Consider the following 22446-nt stretch of genomic DNA (forward strand, 5'->3'; position numbering starts at 1 on the left):
AGGCTGTGAAGGAACTGGAGTAACTGTGGGGTGGGAGGAGAGATTCTTTATTGCACTGGGACTTGGGCAAGGCCCAGAGTAGGAATGAGCATGTCAGCTGAGCAGGTGAACAAGTATCACTGGTGTAGGCAACAACTCCTGTGACAGCCCTTCCTGCAACACTGCTGCTGCCAGTCATGCCAGTCCCTTTCTGCAGCCCATGTTGGTGGGTCCTGCACTCTTGTAGCTGCTTTTAGGTTGTTCTTGGCTGAAGCCTGGAGCAGAACTGCAGCCCCATGGTGGTGCCAGCACTGGTGGGTAGAAGGATGCACCCTCACATCTTGGGTGATGCTGGGGAATGGGGAAGCTGCAGGTGGGGCTGGCACACTGGCTGTGATGATCTCTGCCAGTTGATGGTGCCCCTGTTGTCTTGGGAGGATTATGCAGGTGGGTCCTGGAGCCACCCAGCAGTGAGGCTGTAATTGGGGATGCCACCCAGGCTCTAAGGAGTTTTCATGGTTTGAAAGCAGCCCTCATCAGGGGAGCTATGCTGGGAGCCCGTGACCTGCTCACTTCCAAGTAGGGTTTGTTTGGGTAGGAGCAGTTCCAATACGAACTGGGATGGAAGGACATGCAGAAATCTAAGCACAGGGATGGCTGGTGCAGGGTAGAGACAGTAGCTGGCTGGAGAGTGGGTTGCTAAAGCAGCAGCACTGCTGGGGTTATCCCAATGCATAGGGTGCTGTCTGTGCAGTGAGGTTTGTGATGGGCCATGTTTGTGCCTTCATGGAAGGGATGTGCTGCCGCTACTCCTGAGCTGGCCAGTGGCCCCTGTCACCACTTTTCCCTCCATGCCATGCAAATGAAGGCAGCTGCATTTCAGTTCCTGCGCTCTGCACAGCCGCCTGCGTTCTGCACGTCACGTTGCGCATGGCTGGTGCTAAGGAAGCAGTTTGCAGAGATACCAGAGTCACCAGAGCATCCTTCTAACTGCACAGAGGACCGTGCACAGCAGCGCAGGAGGAGAGGGGCTTCCAAGCACATCCCAGGCAGGTAACGGGTGCGAGGAGGGGGATCTTGTTTTCCAAATGTTACTGCCTTCAGCGATGGTGGCAGACAGAGGGAATTCCCAAGGGGAACTACCCAGCTTTTGTGTCGCTTTTGCTCATGGAGGATGGGGTGAGGTCTGCTGGCTGTGGCGCACTTCCTTTGTACGCTGCAACTTCCCACAACTCATAGAAGGATCATAAATGTATGCATAAATCAGCAGACCAGGCAGTAAAGAGATTGACCGCCCTGCCGTCTCTCTGGGCCTGCAAAGATTCCTCCCAACGGCTCTATTAACAACAGGGCTAATTTTTATTGGAAAAGGCAAAATAAATACCATGAAGCTATGCCAGAGAGCTGCCCCCTACCTCAGCCTCTTAGCAGCCACTGCCTACTGGGTCTTACAATCGCCATCCCCGTTGTTAGCTGCCTTTATCTTCTTCAGCTCCTTCTGCAGCTGCTCTTCTGCAGCCAGGATCTCCTTCGGCTTCTGGTACTGTAGGACAGGAAGAAATGCCCTTAGCACTCCTGTTCAGCCTCTGCTCCAAGCAGACCAACTGCGGCCAGGTGCTACCAGCGCAGCTGGGGCCCTCCTGTCAAGGGAGGTCTTTCTGTTACCAGCTACTTCCAAAGCCTGTTTGGAGAGGTGGTGCTATCGCGCTAGGGACATTTGCCGAGATCTGGAGTGTCTTTTACAGTGCAAGTAAAACTTTCCAGTTGGATGTGGAGTCCTGGCCCCCACCAACCCCTCTGGAATATTCTGGCAAGCTGTGTCATGCAGATCCCTGGTGTGCTTGCTGATTGTATGCTCACACATGTTATACATACATACATATATATATATATATGTAAAATATGCATTTTTTAAAAGGCAGACAGAGAAGTAAGAGTTGCAGTTCCTCTGTCCTCCCTTCAGAGCCCCCTCGCCCAGCTGCAGTTTAGTGGTGGATGCAGGTGCTTTTTGGCAAGGGTTTGGCCTGTAGCAAACAGAAGCTCAGAAGGACTCAAGGTGCTCCTCTTGGCCTATTTCCTCTGCACGTGCACCCCCAGCTCTGCTGCAAGGTTCCCCTCGGAGGGGATGCTTGCTAGGTAGCTGACTTCTACGTTTAAGATGAGCACCTGCTGCTCAAAAGCATGTGTCTGCCTCTGTCTGCTCCTTGCAACAACAGGTAAGTGCCCATTTTGCTAGTTTCTCACTTCCACTGTGTATGTGGAAATGTGTCCTCTCCATGTGTCCTCTCTGGCACAAATCAGCAGCTGATTTTTTTTTTTTTAAGACTGTGAGACTTCTAAGTGCAGCAGGTCCTTGGACTCTTAACACTTATGCTCTGAGGCAAGAGAAGCTTGCTGTCACTGAGAGTGGGGGCTTGCTCAGGCCTGAGGGAGGGGATACATGGAAAACAGCGCACAAGACACTCTTCCACCTGCAAGTCACCTTGAGCAGCAAGCAGGGCCCCTCCTGCGGCCTGGGCTGTCCTGGCTAGTGTCAGCATGCCCAGTGTAATCTGAACCTCCCCCTGAATGTGTGACAGAGAAGGGGGCTCATCAGTGACCCTCAGCAGATCTCCCTGCTCTGCCTCATTTCCCCACGTGTAAGAATTTTAACTTCTTTGTGGACATAAAGAGAAGGGCAAAGTGCTGTTCTGCGTGGCTAAAACCTCACCGTGATGATCAGGGTGTTGTTGGCGTGGGTGAAACTCAGGGCAGCTGCGTCCAAGGGGAGCTGGTATCGGTCCAGGTCAGGAATAGAGAACTTTTTGTAGTACCTACAATGAGAGAGGAGAAAGAAATGAGGAAGGTGGGGTTCCTATTCCCCTGCTAGCAGTGATGAGCTACAGAGTGCTGTTCTACAAGGTGTAGATGAGGACAACAGATCTCTCAGAGTTAGCAGGAAGACCCTGTGCCATGTTGTGTGCCTGCTGGTGCCCCCAGGCTGGCAGCAGCATTGGAAACAAACCTCCAAACTGGAAATCAGAGCTGGCAAAGTCCTGAAGGGCTTTGGTGGTGTGTGAGAGCAGGCTTGGTCCCTCCAGCTTGCCCTTGAGTAGTGCCAGACATGGTTAGGGACAGACTACTCAGCCCTACCAAGAGGTGTCCCTTGTCTTTGACCCTGCTTATGGCCTCTCATTCCCTCTAAGTACCATCTTCCATTAGCTCTTGTCAAAAAAGCTGTCAAAGCCCTTGTGCCCTGTGACTTACTTTTCTGAGTGATGCACCGTTTTGTGTTGCATTCCTTCCTAAACCCATTTTTTTGGCCTCTTGCTGTGCTTCCTAGATCACTTCCTGCTTTCCTGGCACAGTGGTGCTCGGGCATACCCCTGGGCACAGAGCTCCAGGTGTAGCTGCCCACAGTCAACTGAGAATCTGCTCTGCAGCATCTCCATGCAGCCCCCATGATGGCTGTGGTGCTCCTCTGCACTCCCAGCTCCCCTGGCTGCTCTTTGCCTGGTCTCTATCCCAGTTTTCTGATTACCTGTCACATCCAAGCAGAGTAGAGAGAGGTTTTTTCTAGCTCTTTATCCAGCCTGTGTCTCCCCACCAACCAAACTTCAGGCTTTGCTCAGTATGAAGGAAAAGGGATATGTTTCAGGTAGAACTGGAGCAGTTATAAGCTGTCTAGGCAGCTAAGAGATTTCCTAAGACTTTGGGATCAGAACCTTGTAGACCTGTGTCTGTGTTTGCCTGAGACTTTTCTTCCTTGGCATGGCTTGCCCTGCATCTGTTGCTTCTCTCTGGGGCTGCACTAAATTCACTAGTTGGTGGTCCTATGCCCACGTAGAGGCATGGTTGTGTTCTTAATCTCTTCCAGAACTCTCATGGGCAATCCTCTCTAAGGAATTGGCCTGTAGCTGGTACTGAGGTGCCCAGAGCAGAGCAGGAACAGGCAGCAGCTGCTGTCATGCCATGAGGGGTTCTTCTCTATTCAGCTGGCTGTGTGTGAGGCTTGGCCTCTCTAGCTACCTCTGCCCAAATTGCAGTTTATTTTCCAAGTCACGGTGAAAACAGCTACAAAGGGCAAATGGCTCTCCTGGTGCAGTGGGAGGAATGTACGCAGCTTGTTACCGCAGGGCTCAAACCGTTCTGTGTTGTCACTGCTGTCGGTATTTGGAAAAGGTGGCAGACATGGATAATAAGGGAGATGTCAAAGGTTAAACAGCAGAGATTAGATGAACACAAAGACATGTTAAGGAAGTGTTAACTTCTTACCGATTAGACAAAAAAAAAAAGCAGTACACAGAAAAAACCCACTGTTTCAAAGGGCCTTGGGAGTCATCAATGAAACAGCAGCATTCTGCTGCCCCAGGACTAAGGAGAAGGGGAGAAGAATGGCTTTGGCTGGCCTCAAACTAAAATCTGTGACAAGATCAAAGGAAACCAGATCTGCCTGGCCACCCCCTCCTCCTCCTAACATTACCACTGCCTCTCGCTACAATAATTGAATCAGGTTTGGCGTTTGGGGAGGTGGCTTTCTGGGTTTGTTTTTAGAATTTAGTTTAATGGATTTATTTTACAGCAAGAGGTTTTAAGCAAATCCCACTTGAGCAGCCCTTGCCGTGGCCAGAGGGAATGGGATTGACTGGTGGAAGTGAAGAGCTCCTGTCTGGGCTGGGGAGGTAGCTGATGGGCGGTTATACCTGCTGAGGCAGGCAGATTCTCTGCCCTCGCCTCTCACCCCATGGCCAAGGGCAGTATTGCACTCTGAGCCTGGGTCCTGGCCCGAGATCCACAGTGCGTATGTGAAGTCACCTCCATTATTTTCCTACTGGAAATACACTTTTTGTCAGCCTGTAGGGAAAACTGCTACTGGTATGCTGAGAATTTAGAGCTGAGCTACTCAGTAGTGATTTGGCAACCCATCCCATTGCTTGTGCCTCTGGCTGGCGGTCAGCACAGCTCTGTTGCTCAGAAGCAGCGTGGCTGACTTCCAAGGGCTGGAGAGGCTCCGAAGCTTCCTTTCTCTCTCGTAGTGATGTGTGCTCTCTCTGTGGACTCCATGCCTTTGTTGCTATCTTGGAATTAGTTGCTGAGTGGTGTCTTGCCCTGGCCGAGACCCAGGAGAAATGATATAAGATATCCTGGAGCCTGTGTTCTGGTGCTCGAGTCTGTCCCTGCTCCCTACTGACAGCAAAGTCATTCTTGTCCCCAATGAGGAGACTTTCAGCTTTAATTCCAAAAGTCCTTAACTTTCATATGCAGGCCATAAGCTGCTGTCAGGTCCTTCAACTCCCTCTGACACTAGCCTACGAGTGTGTAAGTGTCAACTGCTTGTGGGGGACACTACTGTTTTCCTGAGAGTGGTACAAAAAAAAATATCTTGAAGTCGGGTAGGGCATGGGTGAAAGCCTCAGTAGTACGTTATAACCTTACAGCACCTACGCAGGCAAGGAAGTTCCCACATACACGCTACTATTAGTAGGATTGGGAGTAGATAAGCCTGTCTGTGATAGTATGTGGTTGGACGTGGGCTCACGTACTCCCTTCCTGTCCTAGCTCCATGTGTATCCACATGTGGCTGATGGGAATATCATTCATCTTGCTACATAAGTCTCCCTGCTAAAGTGCCACTCTTCTCCTGTGAATCCCTCCGCGTGCATTTAGGCCAGCATCCTTCTGTATTAGAGCTGTAATTGCTTGCTCTTTTCGTGGGGTAGACTCCCTCTTCCTCCTGTCTAGCCTCCTGCTTTTGAGCGTCCAGGTGTGCTCATGTGCAGAGCTCAAACATCCCCTTGCCACAGCTTCTGATGTGGTAAACCCTTGCCTGAAGACTTGAGGGTTCTGCCATCTGAAAGGCGTTCAGCAGACAAAGTGGAGCAGTTCTTTGCCAACAGCACCACCTACAGCCAGCTACAAAGAGCGGCTTAAAGAGCGCAAGGTGCAGATTGGGAAACACCGGGGTTGATTTTACCCATGAATCGGATCCTTCTCTGTTCTGCAGCAATGTTGGGGAGGGAAGGCAAGCAGAGAGCAGCCTGCTCGGCTTTCCATACTGGTGTATTATCCCAGTTTGTAAATAGTTTTCACTTATCTTCCAATATCCTCCCTTGTTCTCCCAATACTTGCTCCTTGCTATGTCTTCCCAATACTACTGCTCATCCTGGCTTATCTCACTGAGGCTGTAAATGCTTTGGGGCACAGTGTGTGTCTCATTCCATAAGAGATGCCATGTACTGACACAGTATAAGATGATGCTTAAAAGCCTTTTGGTTTTTTTCCTCCCATCCCAAATTTCTTTTGGCAGAATATTGTGGTGCTTCCTTTCCAGATTCAGTCTGCCTTTTTTTTTTTTTCTTGCTACCTCCAGATCATGGCATCATGGCACAGTCACACTTGGCATTGTGACTACAGGACAGGTTTACGCAGGGAGATCTGTCTGCCTGGGTGCCCACAACTTTGCTGTACCTGTTGAATCCTGCAGCTTCATGCATTCTGAGATACAATGACGAGATCAAAGTATTGTGTCAGAGGGAGAAGGTAGGATGCTCTAGCTTCAAAAGGTCTGCAAGGCTCTTACTTTATTTTTCTAAGGGAGTGACATTTGACAGGGAAAGAACAGAGCAAACACCATGCTAGTGGAACCGTGAGATAAGTTTGCAAAGGCCAGTGCAGAGCTTGAGGGGCTCTACTGTAAACGTGTCTGGGTCAGTTGGGAGTGGAAATTGGACAGCAGGAGACATGCAGCTATGAGGTGGGGCCCCTCAGCCCTTGCACGCTAGGGATAGAAGGCAAGAGAGGACAATCCCACTGTGCAATCACTAGCCTGCCCTCTGTGCCAGCCCACCCCAAGGGACTGTCAGCACTGTCAGTGCTGTCCTTACTGACTTCTTGTTGGTGGTCCGGATGACACAGCAGCGCTGCTCCTTCTCCACAGAGACGCTGTAGACCTCCTTGGCGTAGGGCAGGTTACGGATCCGCCACTGGAAGCTGCTCAGGGTATCCTTCCTCATGAAGACAGGCTACAGCAAACAAGTACCTTTAGCAAGGCCCCTCCAGCAGTCTCCTCTCCTCCCTGTCCCCTTCTTCCTGTACTACCTTGAGAGGCTCCATATGGGAGCAGCTCTTCCTTCACACTGGAGCATTAGGAAGTAACTCAAGAAACTGCCTGAGCGTCACTTTCCTAGAGCTAGCACTGCTCTACCTTTACCCAGAGCACTGCCTGCCCTGCTTGGAAGTGTTGAAAGTGTTCACCAAGGGAGTCTTGCAGTACAGCGTTACAGAGAAACTGGGCCTCTTCCTCAAAGGCAACCGAATACTGAGCTCTGCCTATCCTAGGGACCTGCTGGATTCACTCCTGGTTCTGCCCTAATTTGCTGTGCAGGGCTGTGCTTGTGTTTCAGGTCTGTAGAAAAGATGGTGAGAGACTAAAACCTCTGCCCCCTAAGCTAGTGGGACGTGAAGATGAAACAGGCAGTGCTATGTTAAGGAGCAGCCTGCTATGCACTGCCTGTGTTGGCCTTTCATTGTCATCACCTCTGCTTTCCATCCACTGACTTGTCCTGGCACTGCCCTTCCTTTCAGCCTACTTTTTCGGAAGCCAGAATAGTAGCTGGCCAACACAGCAGTACAGTTTCTCTACTTAATGAAACTACAAATCTCTTGAAGACCCCAAAAGAACCCAAGTTGTGCCCTCTTTCTACCCAGCCCCGCACCTTTGGGATGATTTGTAGCAGAGTACTGGGCAGGTTAAGGCTGTCTCCTGGGGTTGTGAGTGATCTGTGGTCTACTGACTCCTGCTGTAAGCACAAGACTAGGTAGTTTTAGGTGCAGTCATGCCTGCAGACCCTTACGTACATTGGAGCTGCTTTCCTTTATGAGCTCTGATTCCAGTGCTCCCAGGAGCGGTGAGGTTGGCTCTCCCACTTCAACCTGCCACTTGCCAGAGCCCCCAAGGGTGTTCTTTTCTCGCCACTTTCTACCTGTGGAAGGGAGAAGAAGGATTTTCATTATTCTGCTCTGTAAGAATTCCTCCAGCTGCCAAAAGCTGCCAAAAGCTGCTGGACTGCCAAAGCTGCCCAGCACACTGAGATGATATGAACATACACATCTTACTTCCAGTCATTTTGACTTTGGTGTGAGTGGATCTGTTAGCTGGCCTATTCCTGAAGTCAGAAATTCTGTACCAAGCCTCTTTTTTGCTACTTGGTGCTGAAGACATGGTGGGGTTGCAACAGGTGCTGTGCCGCAGCTGATGTGGTTTTGGACAAAACACCTTGCTTGTCTGTGGTTCCAGAAGCCACCAAAAAGCATATTTCACCCCAGCACGTGCTACAGACTCAGTGCCGGGCTACGCAAGATGACAATCCCATTTATTCCATCCAAGTCTGTTGTTACAGGTGAGCTGTTTGGGAGAGATCCTGGGCTAAAGCAAGGTCTGCTACACCATGGAAGTCAGAGTGCCCTGGGCCCAAATGGAACCATACTTATGTCCCCACAAAATTCAGCTACAGGCATGTTTATCTCCCAGAATATTTAAGGGTGATTTGTTCCTTACCACAAGGTCCCTCTCAACACCCCGGTCCTGCAACTGCAGACCTGCTGCCACGCACGCCGCAGTTCTACCCTGACTGCTGGGGGCCGGCTGAGAGCACCACTTACTCACTAACTGACCGGTCTTCACGTCGTACTCTTCGGCCATCTCCCTCCCATCCTCGAACAGGTAGTGGATCTTCCGCTTCCCTAAAGGCAAGGCAGGCGGTGAGGCTAAATAGGAATACACCTCTCCCTAGGTATATGGCCCCGTCCCGCCGTCTGGGGCCGTGTCCCCGCGCTGTTGGCCCAGCGTCCTTTGCCGGGGCCCTGTCCCGGGTGCAGGGCCGTCCCCGGGAGCGCTCCCTCCCCCCGCCCGCTCGCTGCAGGGTCACCCCAAACACGCGTCGGGGGGGAAGGAGGGGGCTATCCCGTCTCGCCGCCGCGGTTACCGTCCTGCACCAGCGCTGTCTTGCTGGCAGCCCGCAGCCTCTCCAGCCAGCTCGGCACCGCCATGCTGGCCGGGCCCCGTCGCCACGGCAACGCGGACACTTCCGGCCGCCACCGGGAAGCACTTCCCGCCGCCCCGGCAGCGGCCTGCAGGTGAGAGCGGCCCCGCGGCCGCGCCCTGCCCCGGGGCCCACTTCCCCCTCCCGGCTCCCCGGCTGCGGGGAAGCCCCCGCGCCCCGCCTGTGTTTGGGGGGGGCCCTTCCGCTCCTCCTCCTCGGGGCTGGGGTTGCGGGGGGCTCCGGCTGCTCCCCCGCTGGTGTGGCGGGTCTCGGCCCTCTCGCCGCCCCTCCTCAGGCCGGGGCGCGGGGGGGCTCCCGTCTTCCTCCCCTGGTCCTCGGCCCCCCGGTGTCGGGCCCAGCCGCGAGGTTTCAGGGGAACCGTTTCCTGCCCCCGAGGGTTTGGGTGCGAGGCGGGTTGGTGGCATTGAAGCCTTCACGGCCTGAGGATGCTGGCAAGGCAAGTGTGGTACTCGGCATGCGTGTTTTGTCTTTGATGAGTTAAAATACAACCTGGAAAAGCACTCTTCCAAGCCCCGAAAGGACTTAGGCATCTAGAAGCCTGGGGGGGGTTCGTGTGTTTTTTTTTCTTTGTCTAATAGAAAGTATTACTGTTTTCAGAGGGCTTTTTTGGTCAAAATGTCCCAAAACCAGAAGCGTTTCTGTGAAGCTGAGTTTTGGAAATGCAGCAGGGTTTCTTCTTCCCTGAAGCTGAACTCTTCCTTGCAAGGACTTGAGTCCAGCTCTGGGTTGGTCTTCCAGAGGATTGTGTTTAATGCTTGGATGAGAAGGTGACTGTAGGGAGAAGACGTGGCCAGGTGGGACCACTTTCAGCTCTTCTAGGCTTAATGTGATAGGTTTGTGCTGGCTTGTGTGTGAGAGACCTCTAAGCAAAACACGAAGGGGTGTACAGAGAGGAAACCAAGTTGGCGTTAACGCTGCAGGTGAGTGGAAGGGGCTGTTGGGGTATACAGTGATTCAGGGGTTGATTTGGGCTACAGAAAACCAAACTTCCTGTAGCCTGGGCCGGTAGTTAAAGCTCCAAAGTTTGCATTTGCAAGGCTTGTGATGGTAAAGCTACAGTTGTACCCGTATTGAACTCAGCTAGTTAATCTTTACTAATTTGCTATTTCCAGCTGAAGCCGGGTTGGCAGTTTTCCTCCTGTGGCCGTATGAAACACTTGGTGTCAATCAGCTGCTTCATCTCTTCTCATTGGTGACTGGATTTCAGGAGGAGAGGCGTTTCCCTCTTAGGAATGTGCTTAAGAAATAACTGGGAAATAAAGTTGCTTCTGTTGGCTGGGCAGGAAGGAGCTCCAAAATGTTAAAGTGATTGAATACTTTCTATTATAAAAACTCAGCTTTAGTGGTTTCTAAGGTATTCAAGCAGGGTCGTCTTAAATGGCTTTTTGGTAGTTTCTAACTTTGATTTTTCTGACCTTGTGGGCTGCAGTTCTTGTTTCCAGGTGCCTCCCTCAGGGCAAGCGTTTTTGCAAGGCAACAAAAAAAGAACTCCAAACCAACAAAGAGAGTGAAATCAGTGAATCTTAAGTTGTTGTGATTGTGTAACACTGTTATAAGCAACCTTCCTCTTTCTTATTGGTATTCAGCAATTGCAGCTAAACTTCCCACCGGGCCTATGGAGCCACGAGGGATTGTCAAAGCCTTTCCCAAGAGGAAGAAGGTGAGGGATGACTCAGGGAAAAGCGTCCCTCCAAAGATCCCAAAAGAGGAAGGAACAGAGATACCTGAGGGTAAGTCCTGCGTGCCCATGACGTGGAATATAATACTTCTACCCAGCTTGTTAACTGGAGGTGCTGTTCCCCTAAAGGCTTTTTCTGGCCCCTGAGGGTGTTTTCTGTAGAGATCATGGCAGCTTGCTTCGGTGTGTCCAGCTAGTGTCCCCCAAAGACTGCCTGCCACTGTTGGTGCCATCAAGTCCTATGTGAAATATGTAGCCCCGTTGGTTTGGGACACTGTTTCTTTTGTCACTGAGCTCCTGCCTCTGTGTTTTCCTCAGCAGAGTGGCTGAAACCAGTCACCGCCTACGTGTTGCAAGCTGGCATTGGCCAAACCAGGGTGCAGATCTTCCACAAGCAGATTGTCCAGAACGGGGGTGTTGTACACAACCAGCTCTCCTCGGAGGTGACGCACGTCATTGTGGCTGAAGACATGGACTGTGATCGGGCCTTTCGGCTCCTTAAATTAACCAAGCTACCTTCAGGGTTGCAGCTATTGAAGGCATCCTGGCTAAGTGCTTGCATTAGAGACCAGAAGCTGCTGAGTACCACTGGCTACCGCGTCTTTATCCCTCACAGGTATGCAAATGCCACGCTGTCATTCCTCCCTGCAGCACTTCTGTCCTAAACTGAACAGCACTAAAATTCGACCTCTGCTCAAAATCTTGGACTGCAACTCCTTGCAGCTCCTGTGGGCATGACTCAAAGTCACTTTTCCCCATAAAGACTGTGAAATTTAGTGACTTTGTGACTAGTTGCCATTCTGTGAGGTAGCAAAACATGGAACAGAGCCCAGAAGTGCTAACAGGAGTCCTGTGACTTCCTACAGGTGTTAAAGGCACCTCTTCCTAATCCATCAGTGATAACAAGGAGACTTCCTTTAAAAATGCTGAGGATTAAATGCTGTTTCTTACTTATTGCAGATGAAAAGTAGAGAGAGAATTGACAACTAGGTACAAGAGGAAATAAGGAATGGAGCAGCAGGCAGCCACAGGTTAGGATCAAAATGTTTTGGTAAAGTTTTGGAGAGAGAGTCTAAGAGTGAGGTAGGTAGGAGTGGAAGTTGCAGGTCAGCGAGGTGGATGGAAATTGGAGAATTGAGCCAAAACCAGAGTAATTAATCTGTGATCTGAGAGAGTACAATTCATATGGGTTGTTTGCTCCATCCCAAAACATGCAGAAGGATTTCTCAGTCAAAATTCTGGGGGCTGAAAAGTCCTCCTTCTCCTATGCTAAGGCATCTGATCCATGGCAGGTACCTGAAGGAGGGAGAACTGGAGAAAGAGCAGCAGCCGCAGGTCCTGGGCAGTGAAGAGGTCCAGCCCCCAGCAGAGGAGGGAGGAGCAAAACCAAATACTGAAGCACAGGTGGAGGATGACTCACAGCAAGGCCTGGGCACCCTTGGACAGCAGCAGCTGGCTGAGGTGAGGCTTCCCGCGCAGGCCATTCCCCTTGTGAACAGATCTTGCATGCTGCTTTTCCTGGCTAAGAGCATCCCTGCAGGGATACAATGCCAGATTTTCTCAGCAAAGGGAAGGCGTTTGGATGTTTCAGTGGGTTGGTGCTGACAGACTCAGGCTGTGGACATGGGTACTGCTTCTCTTTGTCCCTTTTAGATATTAAAAGTAGAAACAACATCCCTTAAATTCCTGTCCCCATCAGAATATTTCCAGCTGAAGCAGTCCTCGTGCTCTGATCAGGCCAAGGCTCACTCTGGTGATCATGTTTCCCGTGTGTCCTCTTGAGGAATATTCCCTGACTGAGAATATCTCCCTTTCAGAAAGCTGTCTGATATTTCATCCCGTGTTCCTGCCTGAGCCATACTGACCCATTCTCCACTCCTTGGCAAGCACCCTGTTCAGACACATGTGCAGTGGAGCAGGTTGCCACTCGAATGATTGTGGTGGTGTGCTTGAAATACCTGTGTTGGGTTATAGTGGCCTGTGCTGTGAGTCAGCTTCTCTGACCTGCTGTTAGCTTTCTTTCCTTTCTCTGTATTTTTGCTCAAGTTTGCTGAATTCTTTTTGGGCATTGGCATCATTCAAATCTATCTGTAGCAAAGTTACCCCGGACCTCTTAGAGCAGCAGCTGCCTTGTAATGCTGGCATCTGTTTTCTAACACAGTCCCAAATTTTTTTCACAAAACCCTGTAGTTACTCCCTAACTGGCAGCCCACTGAGGGCTCCTTTGTTTTAGGCTTTCTTCCGAATAGGTATCGGGGGGGGAATCTTTTCTCCCCAGACTTACTATCCAGTGTGCTATAGGCAGTTGGCTGCTTCTTAACTGCATCACCTTTGCAGTTACCCCACCTTTGCTGTTTCTTGTAACTCTAATTTAATGGCAATCATTATTAACAAATCTCACACTTAGTGGGGGAAAGGATCTTTTGTACTGTTACGGATCCTGTGGTATGTGCCCTGCTTTCTGCTCACATTTATTTTGGGTGGTCAGACAGCTGCTAGAGTCTGAAGCCTTATTGCCTTTTTTTCTTTTAAATCCCCTCAAGCAATGATATTTCCTGTTAGTCTGTGCACAAAAGCAATATTTGTAGACAATTCAGTAAAATCCCTTGTCCCAAGCTTAGGACTATGTGAGTTTGGGGAGGAGAAGAGAACCCACAGGATATACTTTAAAGACAGTACCAACCACTTTTAAGACCCAGCTACAACAGTAAAGCTGAAGCTGGAATCTCAGCTTAGAAGTAGCCTCCATTTAAGCACAGAGTCTTTTCTAGCTTGGGTGGATGTTTTTTCTCTAGGTGATGATGAGTGTGCCAGTGTTTCATACTGAACAGGGGCTGCTCTGGGAGTTCTGTGTTTAGATGTAAACTCCTGTGAGGAAACCCTGTCACCAGTCAGACTGTAGCAACCACTGTGTGACTGTCATCTGGATGCAGTAGTTTTCTGCAAGGCAGCCTTTGCAAGCGGTGCCAGTTATTCACTGGCTGAACTCTGGGGCTGTTAGCCCAGGCTGCCTGCCTCCCTCTCAAGTGGCGTATTGCCTCAGCTACTGGGCTTCAGCTGCTATCCTGGCTCCTGTACTCTGCTCCAGACAAACCATGCACATCCCAGTCTCACCTAGCTCTAGCAAGTCAGCTGCTGTAGGATCCTGGAGTATCTGAGAAGCTCACGGGACTAGTTGGTATGGTTGTAGAGAGTCCATCAGCTTTGTTGGCAAAGCATAGAGAGTCAGGGGTTTATGTGCCGTTTCACCCATGTGACACTGCTGGCCGAGAGGATGGGAATTGCATGCTGCAGCTGCAGAGTTGTTTGCGTTGTGCTGGATAACATGTTCCTTAAATGCTTTTAAGGGGCTTACTAACCGATCTGAACACTCTGAGGCTTTGCTGCCCTTAGAGGGAACAGTGTCTTAAGGGAATTGCATTTCAAGGCAAATAAAACTGCTGTAGTCTATCAAATCCTCAGTCTGACCCAGTTTTCAGAGTTATAAAACAAGATTACAGAAGGGAAACATCCTGCCTCTTCTGCCTCTTCAGCTCTGTATCTTGCAGGAATTGTGTCTCCAGACCTCCCTAGCCAGGAGAACCAGAGGTTGTAAGGAGATGGCTCTGCCGTAGTTAGGCTGACGCTCTGCAGAAACCCATAACAGGACTTGTGTGCCACATGTAACTGCTGGACTGATCCCAAACAGCCCTGTGCCATTCAGGGTTACTTCCACAGTACAGGAGCTCTTGGGTCTTCGTAGACCCCTGTGTTTATACATCAGGAGAGAGGGGGACCCCAGTGAGCAAAGCAGTCTATAAAGCCTCTGTGTGGCTTCCCACTTCTATCCCCTTTTGTTCGTTACCTGAAGCCAAGGCTCATTGTTTCTTAAGTCCACACAGAGGCATCCTAATGCTGAGGGTATCAGCAAATGTATACATTGGTTCTTTCTTCTGTCACTGAGGAATGTGGAGTCCTTTGTGTCATTCCTTTTCTCTTGCAGATAGCCATGGGGAAAATGGGGGGGTTGTAATTTACTGTTAAGATTTTGTGTCTGTAACGCGAAAACAGAGTGTTCAATGCGTATCTCCTGTGATCTGCATCATGGGGTGGAAGGTGCAGAGTCTGAATGTGAGAGATGTGACTATGCAGCCACCAGACCAGCAAAAGGTTTCCCAGTGGGAGTAGGGAGTCAGGATCTTCCCCAGCCAGGGATTTCAACATTGTCATACCATGCTTCTGGCAGCAGTTGCTCACTTAACCAGTGTCTTACCTCAGTTAGGTCTCAGGGGCTTGGCTATAGGAAATGCGTGTGTGCTTGGATCACAGGTGGACAGCAGTCTCTAGTCTCCTGTGCTTTGTGAGATGTGCATGTAGCTTCAAGGGGTGCATGTGTAGCTTGGGGCATGAAGAGCTATGGTGTGCATATAACCAACTGCTTCTAGAGATGGCAATTTCAGCACTGCATGCCCTGGAGGTTGTTTAGTGCTCTGACTTCCTACTCTCAGGAGCAGCCTGTGCCAAGGGGACATATGTGAGGCATGCACTTATTCTCACATGGCTGCTTTTCTACCTCTCCCTAAAGAAAGTCTCTGATGATGAAGACAGTGAAGGAGAAGATGCTAGTGTCACCCAGGGAGATCTGGAAGCATTGATTTCTGGCTGCTACCCTGTGAAATCATCAGAGGAGACCAGTGACAGCTCTTCTACGGTGGCCCAGCCTGCCAGCAAGTGGGTTTGTGCCCATTCCTCCAACAGCAAGAAGGAGAATCACAACCAGTGCATCACAGAGAAGCTGGAAGTGCTAGCAAAGGCCTATTCTGTCCAGGGTGACAAGTGGAGAGCTCTGGGCTACTCCAAAGCCATCAATGCACTTAAGAGCTACCACAAACCAGTCACCTCCTACCAGGTAAAACACCTTCCCAGGGTGGTGGAGCAGGGAGATAGACCCAGCATCCTAGCTCTGTTATGAGCCAAATTTCTTTCTCTTTCTGTACGTGGAATAGCTTATCTTCAGGCCTTGGCAATTCCCTCCTGTGGCAGAGTTTTGACGGAAGTTGTGTAGTAAGTGTGAGTTGTATTTATTGACCACCTGCAGTGTTTTCAGATGAGCAGAAAGGGGAGTCTCAGTCATTTAGGGCCAGATCTGAGCACCCATGAGAAAAATACCTTCTCCAGGCTCAATGCAGGGACATTTTCACCTTCCTCTTAGGCATCAGCAACTGCCACCATTGGAGATAATACATAAAACTAACTGGATCTAGGCCTGATTGGCTGTGACAGTCCAGCTATTCAGTGTGTTAGTGTTTCAGTCCTGTTCTGCATGCTTGTCTTTTTCCACTTGGCATTGAATCAATGTAGCCTTTGTAAGCTTGGCCTAGAAGAAAGCAGCAGTCAGAACTAGTCCTGCAGTTTACCAGTCACTGATCAAATGGCTAACCAGGCTCTGAGTGGGTAGCAGCTCCCCAGCTTGTCTGTAGCCTTCACTTTTCCAGTAGTGGCTCTGGTTTCTTGCTAGGAAGCCTGTAAAATCCCTGGGATTGGGAAGCGAATGGCAGAGAAGATCTTGGAGATCTTGGAGAGTGGGCACCTGCGCAAGCTGGATCACATCAGTGAGAGTGTGCCTGTGCTGGAGTTGTTTTCCAACGTCTGGGGAGTAGGGGTCAAGACAGCTCAGATGTGGTACCAGCAGGTAAGCTCAGTGCCTTACACAAGAGGTTCTCAGACTAGGGTTTGAAGACTGCTTCTGAGTGCAGGAGAATTACTTTCACAAATAGTTTCCAATTGTCAATATCCAAAGATGAGATTTGAGTCTGGTGTTATGGGAGGAGCTGCGAGGCTGGGTCCTGTTGTGGGTGTGTTTGAGGAGATTGGAGTGCATCCATCCTGAGACTTGAGTTTGGGTGGAGGATAGGCAACAGAGACGTGCAATAGGAGGAGTGAGGGACACACTGCCTCTTCCGTTAGCATCGCTGCTTGGAGCTCATCTCACACTGCTCACTGCAATGACACTGCTAAGAGCCAGGCCATCTTGGCCATGAAAGCTCCTGATCTAGTTGCTGGCCTGTTGGCTTGGTTGGCTCCTGTAGCTGTCAGAGCAGCCGTCCACCTTGCTGGCAATTGTAAAAATGAGGTTAAAGTAATTGTGCCAACATGAGCAACCCAGGCCACTGGGTGGGTTCCTTCTTTAAAAACAATTTGTTTCCTGAGCACAGACCTAATGAAGCCTGGTTTCCTGTACTGTTTGGTTTGTGACTGGATTCTTCACTGTCTTAAAAATATGGTTGTGTTCACACTGTAGGCTTTCCCTCACTGGGATATTCTGAGTGTTGTTCCTTTACCTGCATCACTTGTTTTCCTTCAAGCAGTGGGAACACAGTGCCTTAAGAACAGTAGCCTTCTGTCAGGTTCAGTTAAGATTCAAAGTCATTGTGGGGTGGAGATTAGAGGTGTGTGTGGGTAGTGGGATTGCCTAAATCCTTTCTTTTAGGATACAGGCCCTAAGTGATCTCTACATGTGATCTCAGAAGCTGTGACTGGCCTGGACTTGAGACAGGTTAAATACAGTCCCCCCAAATCTTGGCTGAAAGTATTTGAAGAGCAAAGTCTCAGTAGATGTTTGAATATCATCACATGGTCTGCACTAGGGTTTCCGGACGCTGGATGATATCCGCAACAAGGCGATTCTCACCAGCCAGCAAGCTGTGGGGCTGAAGCACTACACAGATTTCCTGGAGCGCATGCCTCGTGAGGAAGCTGCAGAAATAGAACAGACTGTGAGTAGCTTGGCCCCGGGCCCTCAGAGTGGAGTACCTGCTGGGACCTGAGAGGAGTGTGCATGCTGTGGAAATGCCCCTCGCTGTTATAGCTAAGCTCTTCAGCTTCTCCTCTGAGAAGGGTCAGTGCTTGGGGAACCCTTTTTAGGCATGGGCACACAAGGCACCTACTTTGCCCTGTAGGAAGGTTCAGTTTGAGTGCCTGGCAAGGAGGAGGATACTTCACAGGTGTCAGTTCTACACACTGCTTTGAAAAAGGCTGCGTGTGGCATGATGGCATGAGCAGGTTTGCAGCTCCTCTTTCCTGCCTCTCATCTTCTCTGAGATGTCTGCTTTCAGCCAAGGCCCCTGAGCTGTCTCCCTGGTGCTGCTTCTCCAAAGGAAGCTGTGAGCACCCTGTGAGCTGGTTGTCAGTGGTGAGACCAAGCATGGATATCCTTGCTGGAAGCAAAGGGGATTCAGGTTGCAGATGGGTGCTGCTTGCTCTACTACGCCATGGCACTCCAGGATTATGGGGTGCTAAGCCGGTGTACCCTAATGTGAGCAGAGAGCTTGGGGGACACACCATCATTGCTACTCCTGTGCTCTCTGATCACCATGGAAGCAGCAGCCAGCGTGACCCTGTCACTCGGCCACAGGGCCTGGCCACGAAGAATACACTCCTGCCAGGCTCCTGCTGGGGTGTCAGTCCCGTGTGCCGGATTAGCCATTTTGGTGGTGAGTGGTCCCTTTCCCAGGCAGGCTGGGTCGAGGAGCTGGCTCTTGGGGGTGGGTCTATTGTTATCTTGATGGGATTACCGCGCTCCCTCCATACACACGCACACACCTCTGATCCAGGCCCAGGAGAGAGAATGAGGGATTAGTCACTGTCTGTGCTGCCTGTCACAGTGAGATCTGAGGAGCTTTTAGGCTCTCGGGTGGGGCTGGGAGTTTTCTAGAAATCTTCATTTAAAGCCAGAAGGGGGGCAAGGACACCAGAGGAGGGCTTGCTCCGCATGAGAAAGGCTTGTGGCTTCTTGGAGCACCTCTGGGTCAAAGGTTAATGGGTTTATCTCTTGCTAATGAAGGATGATCCCCAAGAGTGACAAGGGGCTGTGGGCATGGACACTGCCTTCCTGAACCCCAGCCTCTGTGATGGCCTCGTCACTGGGAATTGTGAAGCCCCTAATTATTTGCTGCCAGCAGGATGATTGGCACAATCAGACCAAGAATACTTTACTCCTGTCCAAGGACCTAAGAGCCTTTCTTAAGCATTTAATGAATGAAGCCATCAGAATTAGCACTGTCTGCACAAAACAGGAGCTGGGGTCCAGCCTGGAGGTGGCTGCATTAGGGGAAGTTCTGATTATATGTGTCTGATTGCTGGCAGCAGCCTGTTGGCATCCGTTCGGTCTAAAATGCTGGGACATTTGTGATTTTTCCGGGTCATGAAGCCCAGCTCTCCTGCAAAGGCAGAGCTCCTGGCAGGAGTGGACTCCAAAGGACACTTGTAGATTTTCTGCTGTCTTGGGTCCTGCTGGGACCTCTCCATGAGCCCATCTCTGCTTCCAAAACAGAACCTGTGACCATCTTGTGTTGAACTGTTTCTCCTTGTGGGCAGAGCTGGTGAGCTTTGCCCTCCTGGCCCACAGGAGAGCTGAAAAACCTCTTCTCTCCTGCTGTCTCAGAAACCGAAGGCTCTGAAAGGTTGTGTTGTGCTTTGCCTCCTCAGCATTGCTGCATCTTCCTGCTTGTCCCAACCCAGCTCCAGCCCAGCGCCCCCAAGAGCTGATGACTGATGGTAGCACCATGGTAGATCATTGTGTTGTGTGGCAGTGTGCTGGGCATTTGCAGGACTGGGTGGAGGCCACCCTGGCTCATGTGGCTCCTGACAGCAGGCCAGCCTCCTTGGTGGGGCAGTTTGCCATGCCTGCCAAATGTCTGCTCTGTATGGAGACCCTGGAGATGCAGGACAGGCCGCAAGGCAGGCACAAGACCCTTTTCTGCCTTGTTGGAAAGGGCATGAAGAGACTGGTCTCCGACTCCTCATCCCTCTTTCTCTTCTTGAAGGTCAGACAAGCTGCCCTGGCCCTGAAGCCTGGGCTCCTGTGTGTGGCATGTGGCTCCTACCGTCGGGGGAAGCCCACCTGTGGAGACGTGGATGTGCTGATCACTCACCCAAATGGGCAGTCTCACCGTGGAGTGTTCAGCAAGCTGCTTGACAGCCTCCACAGGAGCGGTAAGAGGGCTGGGGACTGGCACATGGTGCTCGAAGCTGTTCTTAGCATGGCCAGACTGAAGAGGCAATGAGGTGAAGGCCATTCATTGAAGGGCAGGTGATCGCTTTTCCCAAGGACAGGACATCTTGTAAGTCCTTAGAGTACTGGTCCTGGCCCTGCTCCAGTGGCAGCTCTGCAGCCAGTGTTAAGGAGGGAGTATTGCTGCAGCTCAGCGTGGCTTCTCCTGTCTGCGTGAGGCTGTCAGGGCTGAGGCTGGATTGCCCTTGGGGTTCCACAGCACGTTATGAGACACCTCAGCTGCTGTCTGGACAGTGAGGAGTTTGGAGTGGGGGGTGTCAGTCTTTGCCATTCAGCTCCTCTCTGCCTGTTCCCTCTCCCCAGGCTTCCTTACAGACGACCTGGTGAGTCAGGAGGACAACGGTGATCAGAAGAAGTACCTGGGGGTATGCCGTCTCCCCGGGCCAGCCCGCCGTCACCGCCGGCTTGACATCATTGTGGTGCCTTACAGCGAGTTCGCCTGCTCCCTGCTCTACTTCACTGGCTCAGCTCACTTCAACCGCTCCATGCGAGCCCTGGCCAAGACCAAGGGCATGACGCTCTCGGAGCATGCCCTCAGCACAGCTGTGGTGCGAGGCCCTGGAGGCGTCAAGATGACATCTGGCCATACTCTGCCCACTCCCACTGAGAGAGATGTCTTCATTCAGCTGGGGCTGCCTTACCGGGAGCCCTCAGAACGGGACTGGTGACACCCGCTTGTCACCAAGCACCCTGGGCCCGCTGCCGTGCTGCTGTTTTGAAGGGTGCTGGTTTCCCCAGTGCTGCTCTGTGGTGACTGCAGACTGGGGAACATATCCCAGCAAACTGGGGCTCCTCGTAAGTGTGGAGCCCTGCTGCTGCTGACAGAGCTGTGTGGCTTCACCCAGCAGAGGCTGTGGGCTGGAACCATGCTGGAAGCACTGCCTGATGCGACAGGCAGCCCCTGGCTACCAAAAGGGCTTGCTGCCTATCAGCTACCCTGGCTCTGCTCCCCCCACAGAAGCTTCAGAAGGCTGGGCTGCAGAGCCTTGTGATCCAGCCCCTCCCAGCGCTTGGGAGCGGGGAAAGTGGGATGCATCTTCCTCTGTGTCTGTGCACAGACACCCCAAAATCTCTGGCCTGAGCTATGTATGAAGGCAGCTAGGGTCTGGCTGTGCCCTGGACAAGCCTTCCCCCTTCTCACTACTGCTAGCAGTTGCTACTGTGGGAATCGTGAAGGGTCCCCCTGTGCTGCTGCTGTGTCCTCCCTCCATCTGAGCTGACTTGTGTCCTCTGGTGGGTCTCGCTGCACGGGGCCAGAATGCTGTGACTGCCACCATCTTCCCCTGGTGCCAGGTAAGCTTTGAAGGAGGCGCAGGGACCCAACGTGCTGTGCCTGCTTCCTCTCAGCCTGTCTTGTGCTGAGGATCCTCCAGTGCAGAGCTGTGATCCCCCTGGTGTGGCCCCAAGGGCTCCTTTCCTCTCGGTGCAGGAGAGGAGCGGACCTCGCAGCTCAGGGAGCTGTGCTCAGGAATGGTTTGAATGTAATGGCACTGAATGTAACACAGCAGGTCTGTGCATTTGTGCATAGGAGGCATGGAGGCAGAGAGAAACACGAGGAGATAGTTTAGTTCTAATTGGGGTGAAGCAAAGCTTTCCCTTTGTACGTGTGGAAGCCATCTGGTCTTTGATCAGAGAGTGTGTGTGCGTGTGTGTGTATTTGAGTATACATGTACATGTGTGCTGGCCCCGTCAGTTCCATGGGAGTGAATTTTATTTCTCAGGAAACCTAAACTATTTTTATATTCTGGAGTTGAACATCCCAGAGACTTGCAGTGCTCTGTCTCTGTCAGCGGTATTGCAGAGGTGCTGCTCTGCGGCATCGGCTGCCAGAACGCCATGGTGGATGTTTCTGTGCCAGGACCCCAGGGCTCCCTCTGGCCTGTCTGTGGGCCTGGCCTCCCACTCCCTTGTCTTGTGGGGCACCTGGCCACCCCCGCTCTGCACTCTGCCGTGTCTGTCACATGCAGTGACAAGCTGCGTGTTTGCTGCCAGGGCAGGCACAAGGGCATTAAACCTGGTGGGTTTGCACAGATTCTTGCTGCAGTGTCAGCCATAGCTGCTGGGCACCAGTAGTGGGGCTGGGGTGTTTGCTGGGGAGGCCTTGACCCCAGCAGTGTAATTTGTCAGCCTAGCCTTTCTACTGAACACCTGATGGAAATGAATGTCTTCTGGCATGTCTTGGTGCTTTGAAATTTGAAGTATAATAAATCCCCTCTCTCATTGTCCTTCGCATCTGTCTTTTTGCTCTGTGCCCTGCAGTTGTTGGGACTCTACCCTCTGGCTGACCAGGAGCCCCTGGTCTCCCTGTTTTTCAATACAGGCAGGGAGAAGGCAGTGGAGACCTTCATGCTGTTGGATCACCACTTCTGGCTCTCAGGGCAGGGAATTGCTGGCCACCGTCCTCCCATGGCAGAGCGGGACCTGCCTCTGTCCTGGCATCCAGCTGGCCACGTGGCTGAGCTGGGGCTGGCCGTGCCCAGAGAAAAGAGCAATTCCTGAGCTCTGAGCCTTGGGCTGAGCTCTTACTTCATGTGTGGAATCAGGAAGGGATTGCTGTCAGCTTTTCCGTATTTCATCAAAGAGTAGGGTATATGGGAGTTGGCTGCTGCTCTGTCTCCTGTTCTGTACCTGGAACACAGCTCGGTCTCCTGAGCATGGAAATGCTTTGGTTTTCCAAGGGGAATCTGAACAGCCTG

General features: G+C 51.5%; 2 protein-coding genes across 5 annotated transcripts; one reads left to right on the forward strand and one right to left on the reverse strand.

The window, feature by feature from the left end:
- Positions 1–1294: 1294 nt before the first annotated feature.
- On the reverse strand, positions 1295–9055 carry DPCD (deleted in primary ciliary dyskinesia homolog (mouse)). The gene is made up of 6 exons (XM_072870725.1): positions 8943–9055; positions 8620–8700; positions 7816–7940; positions 6847–6980; positions 2690–2792; positions 1295–1522 (listed from the first exon to the last, which is right to left on the reverse strand). The coding sequence occupies exons 1-6, from the start codon at positions 9004–9006 to the stop codon at positions 1418–1420; spliced, it is 612 nt and encodes a 203-aa protein (XP_072726826.1). The 5' UTR covers positions 9007–9055; the 3' UTR covers positions 1295–1417.
- Positions 9003–21975, forward strand: POLL (DNA polymerase lambda). Of its 4 annotated transcripts, none has more exons than XM_072870722.1 (9): positions 9003–9093; positions 10607–10750; positions 11017–11314; positions 11991–12159; positions 15263–15586; positions 16196–16369; positions 17325–17453; positions 19503–19671; positions 20054–21975. In XM_072870722.1, the coding sequence occupies exons 2-9, from the start codon at positions 10636–10638 to the stop codon at positions 20416–20418; spliced, it is 1743 nt and encodes a 580-aa protein (XP_072726823.1). In that variant the 5' UTR covers positions 9003–9093; positions 10607–10635; the 3' UTR covers positions 20419–21975. The 4 variants fall into 4 exon arrangements, with proteins under 4 accessions (XP_072726823.1, XP_072726822.1, XP_072726824.1 ...); XM_072870721.1 differs by lacking the exon at positions 9003–9093 and adding an exon at positions 9100–9940; XM_072870723.1 differs by lacking the exon at positions 9003–9093 and adding an exon at positions 9100–9940 and having other exon boundaries at positions 11020–11314.
- Positions 21976–22446: the final 471 nt, after the last annotated feature.

Source organism: Ciconia boyciana, chromosome 8 (assembly GCF_034638445.1).
Source record: "Ciconia boyciana chromosome 8, ASM3463844v1, whole genome shotgun sequence".
NCBI lineage: Eukaryota > Metazoa > Chordata > Aves > Ciconiiformes > Ciconiidae > Ciconia > Ciconia boyciana.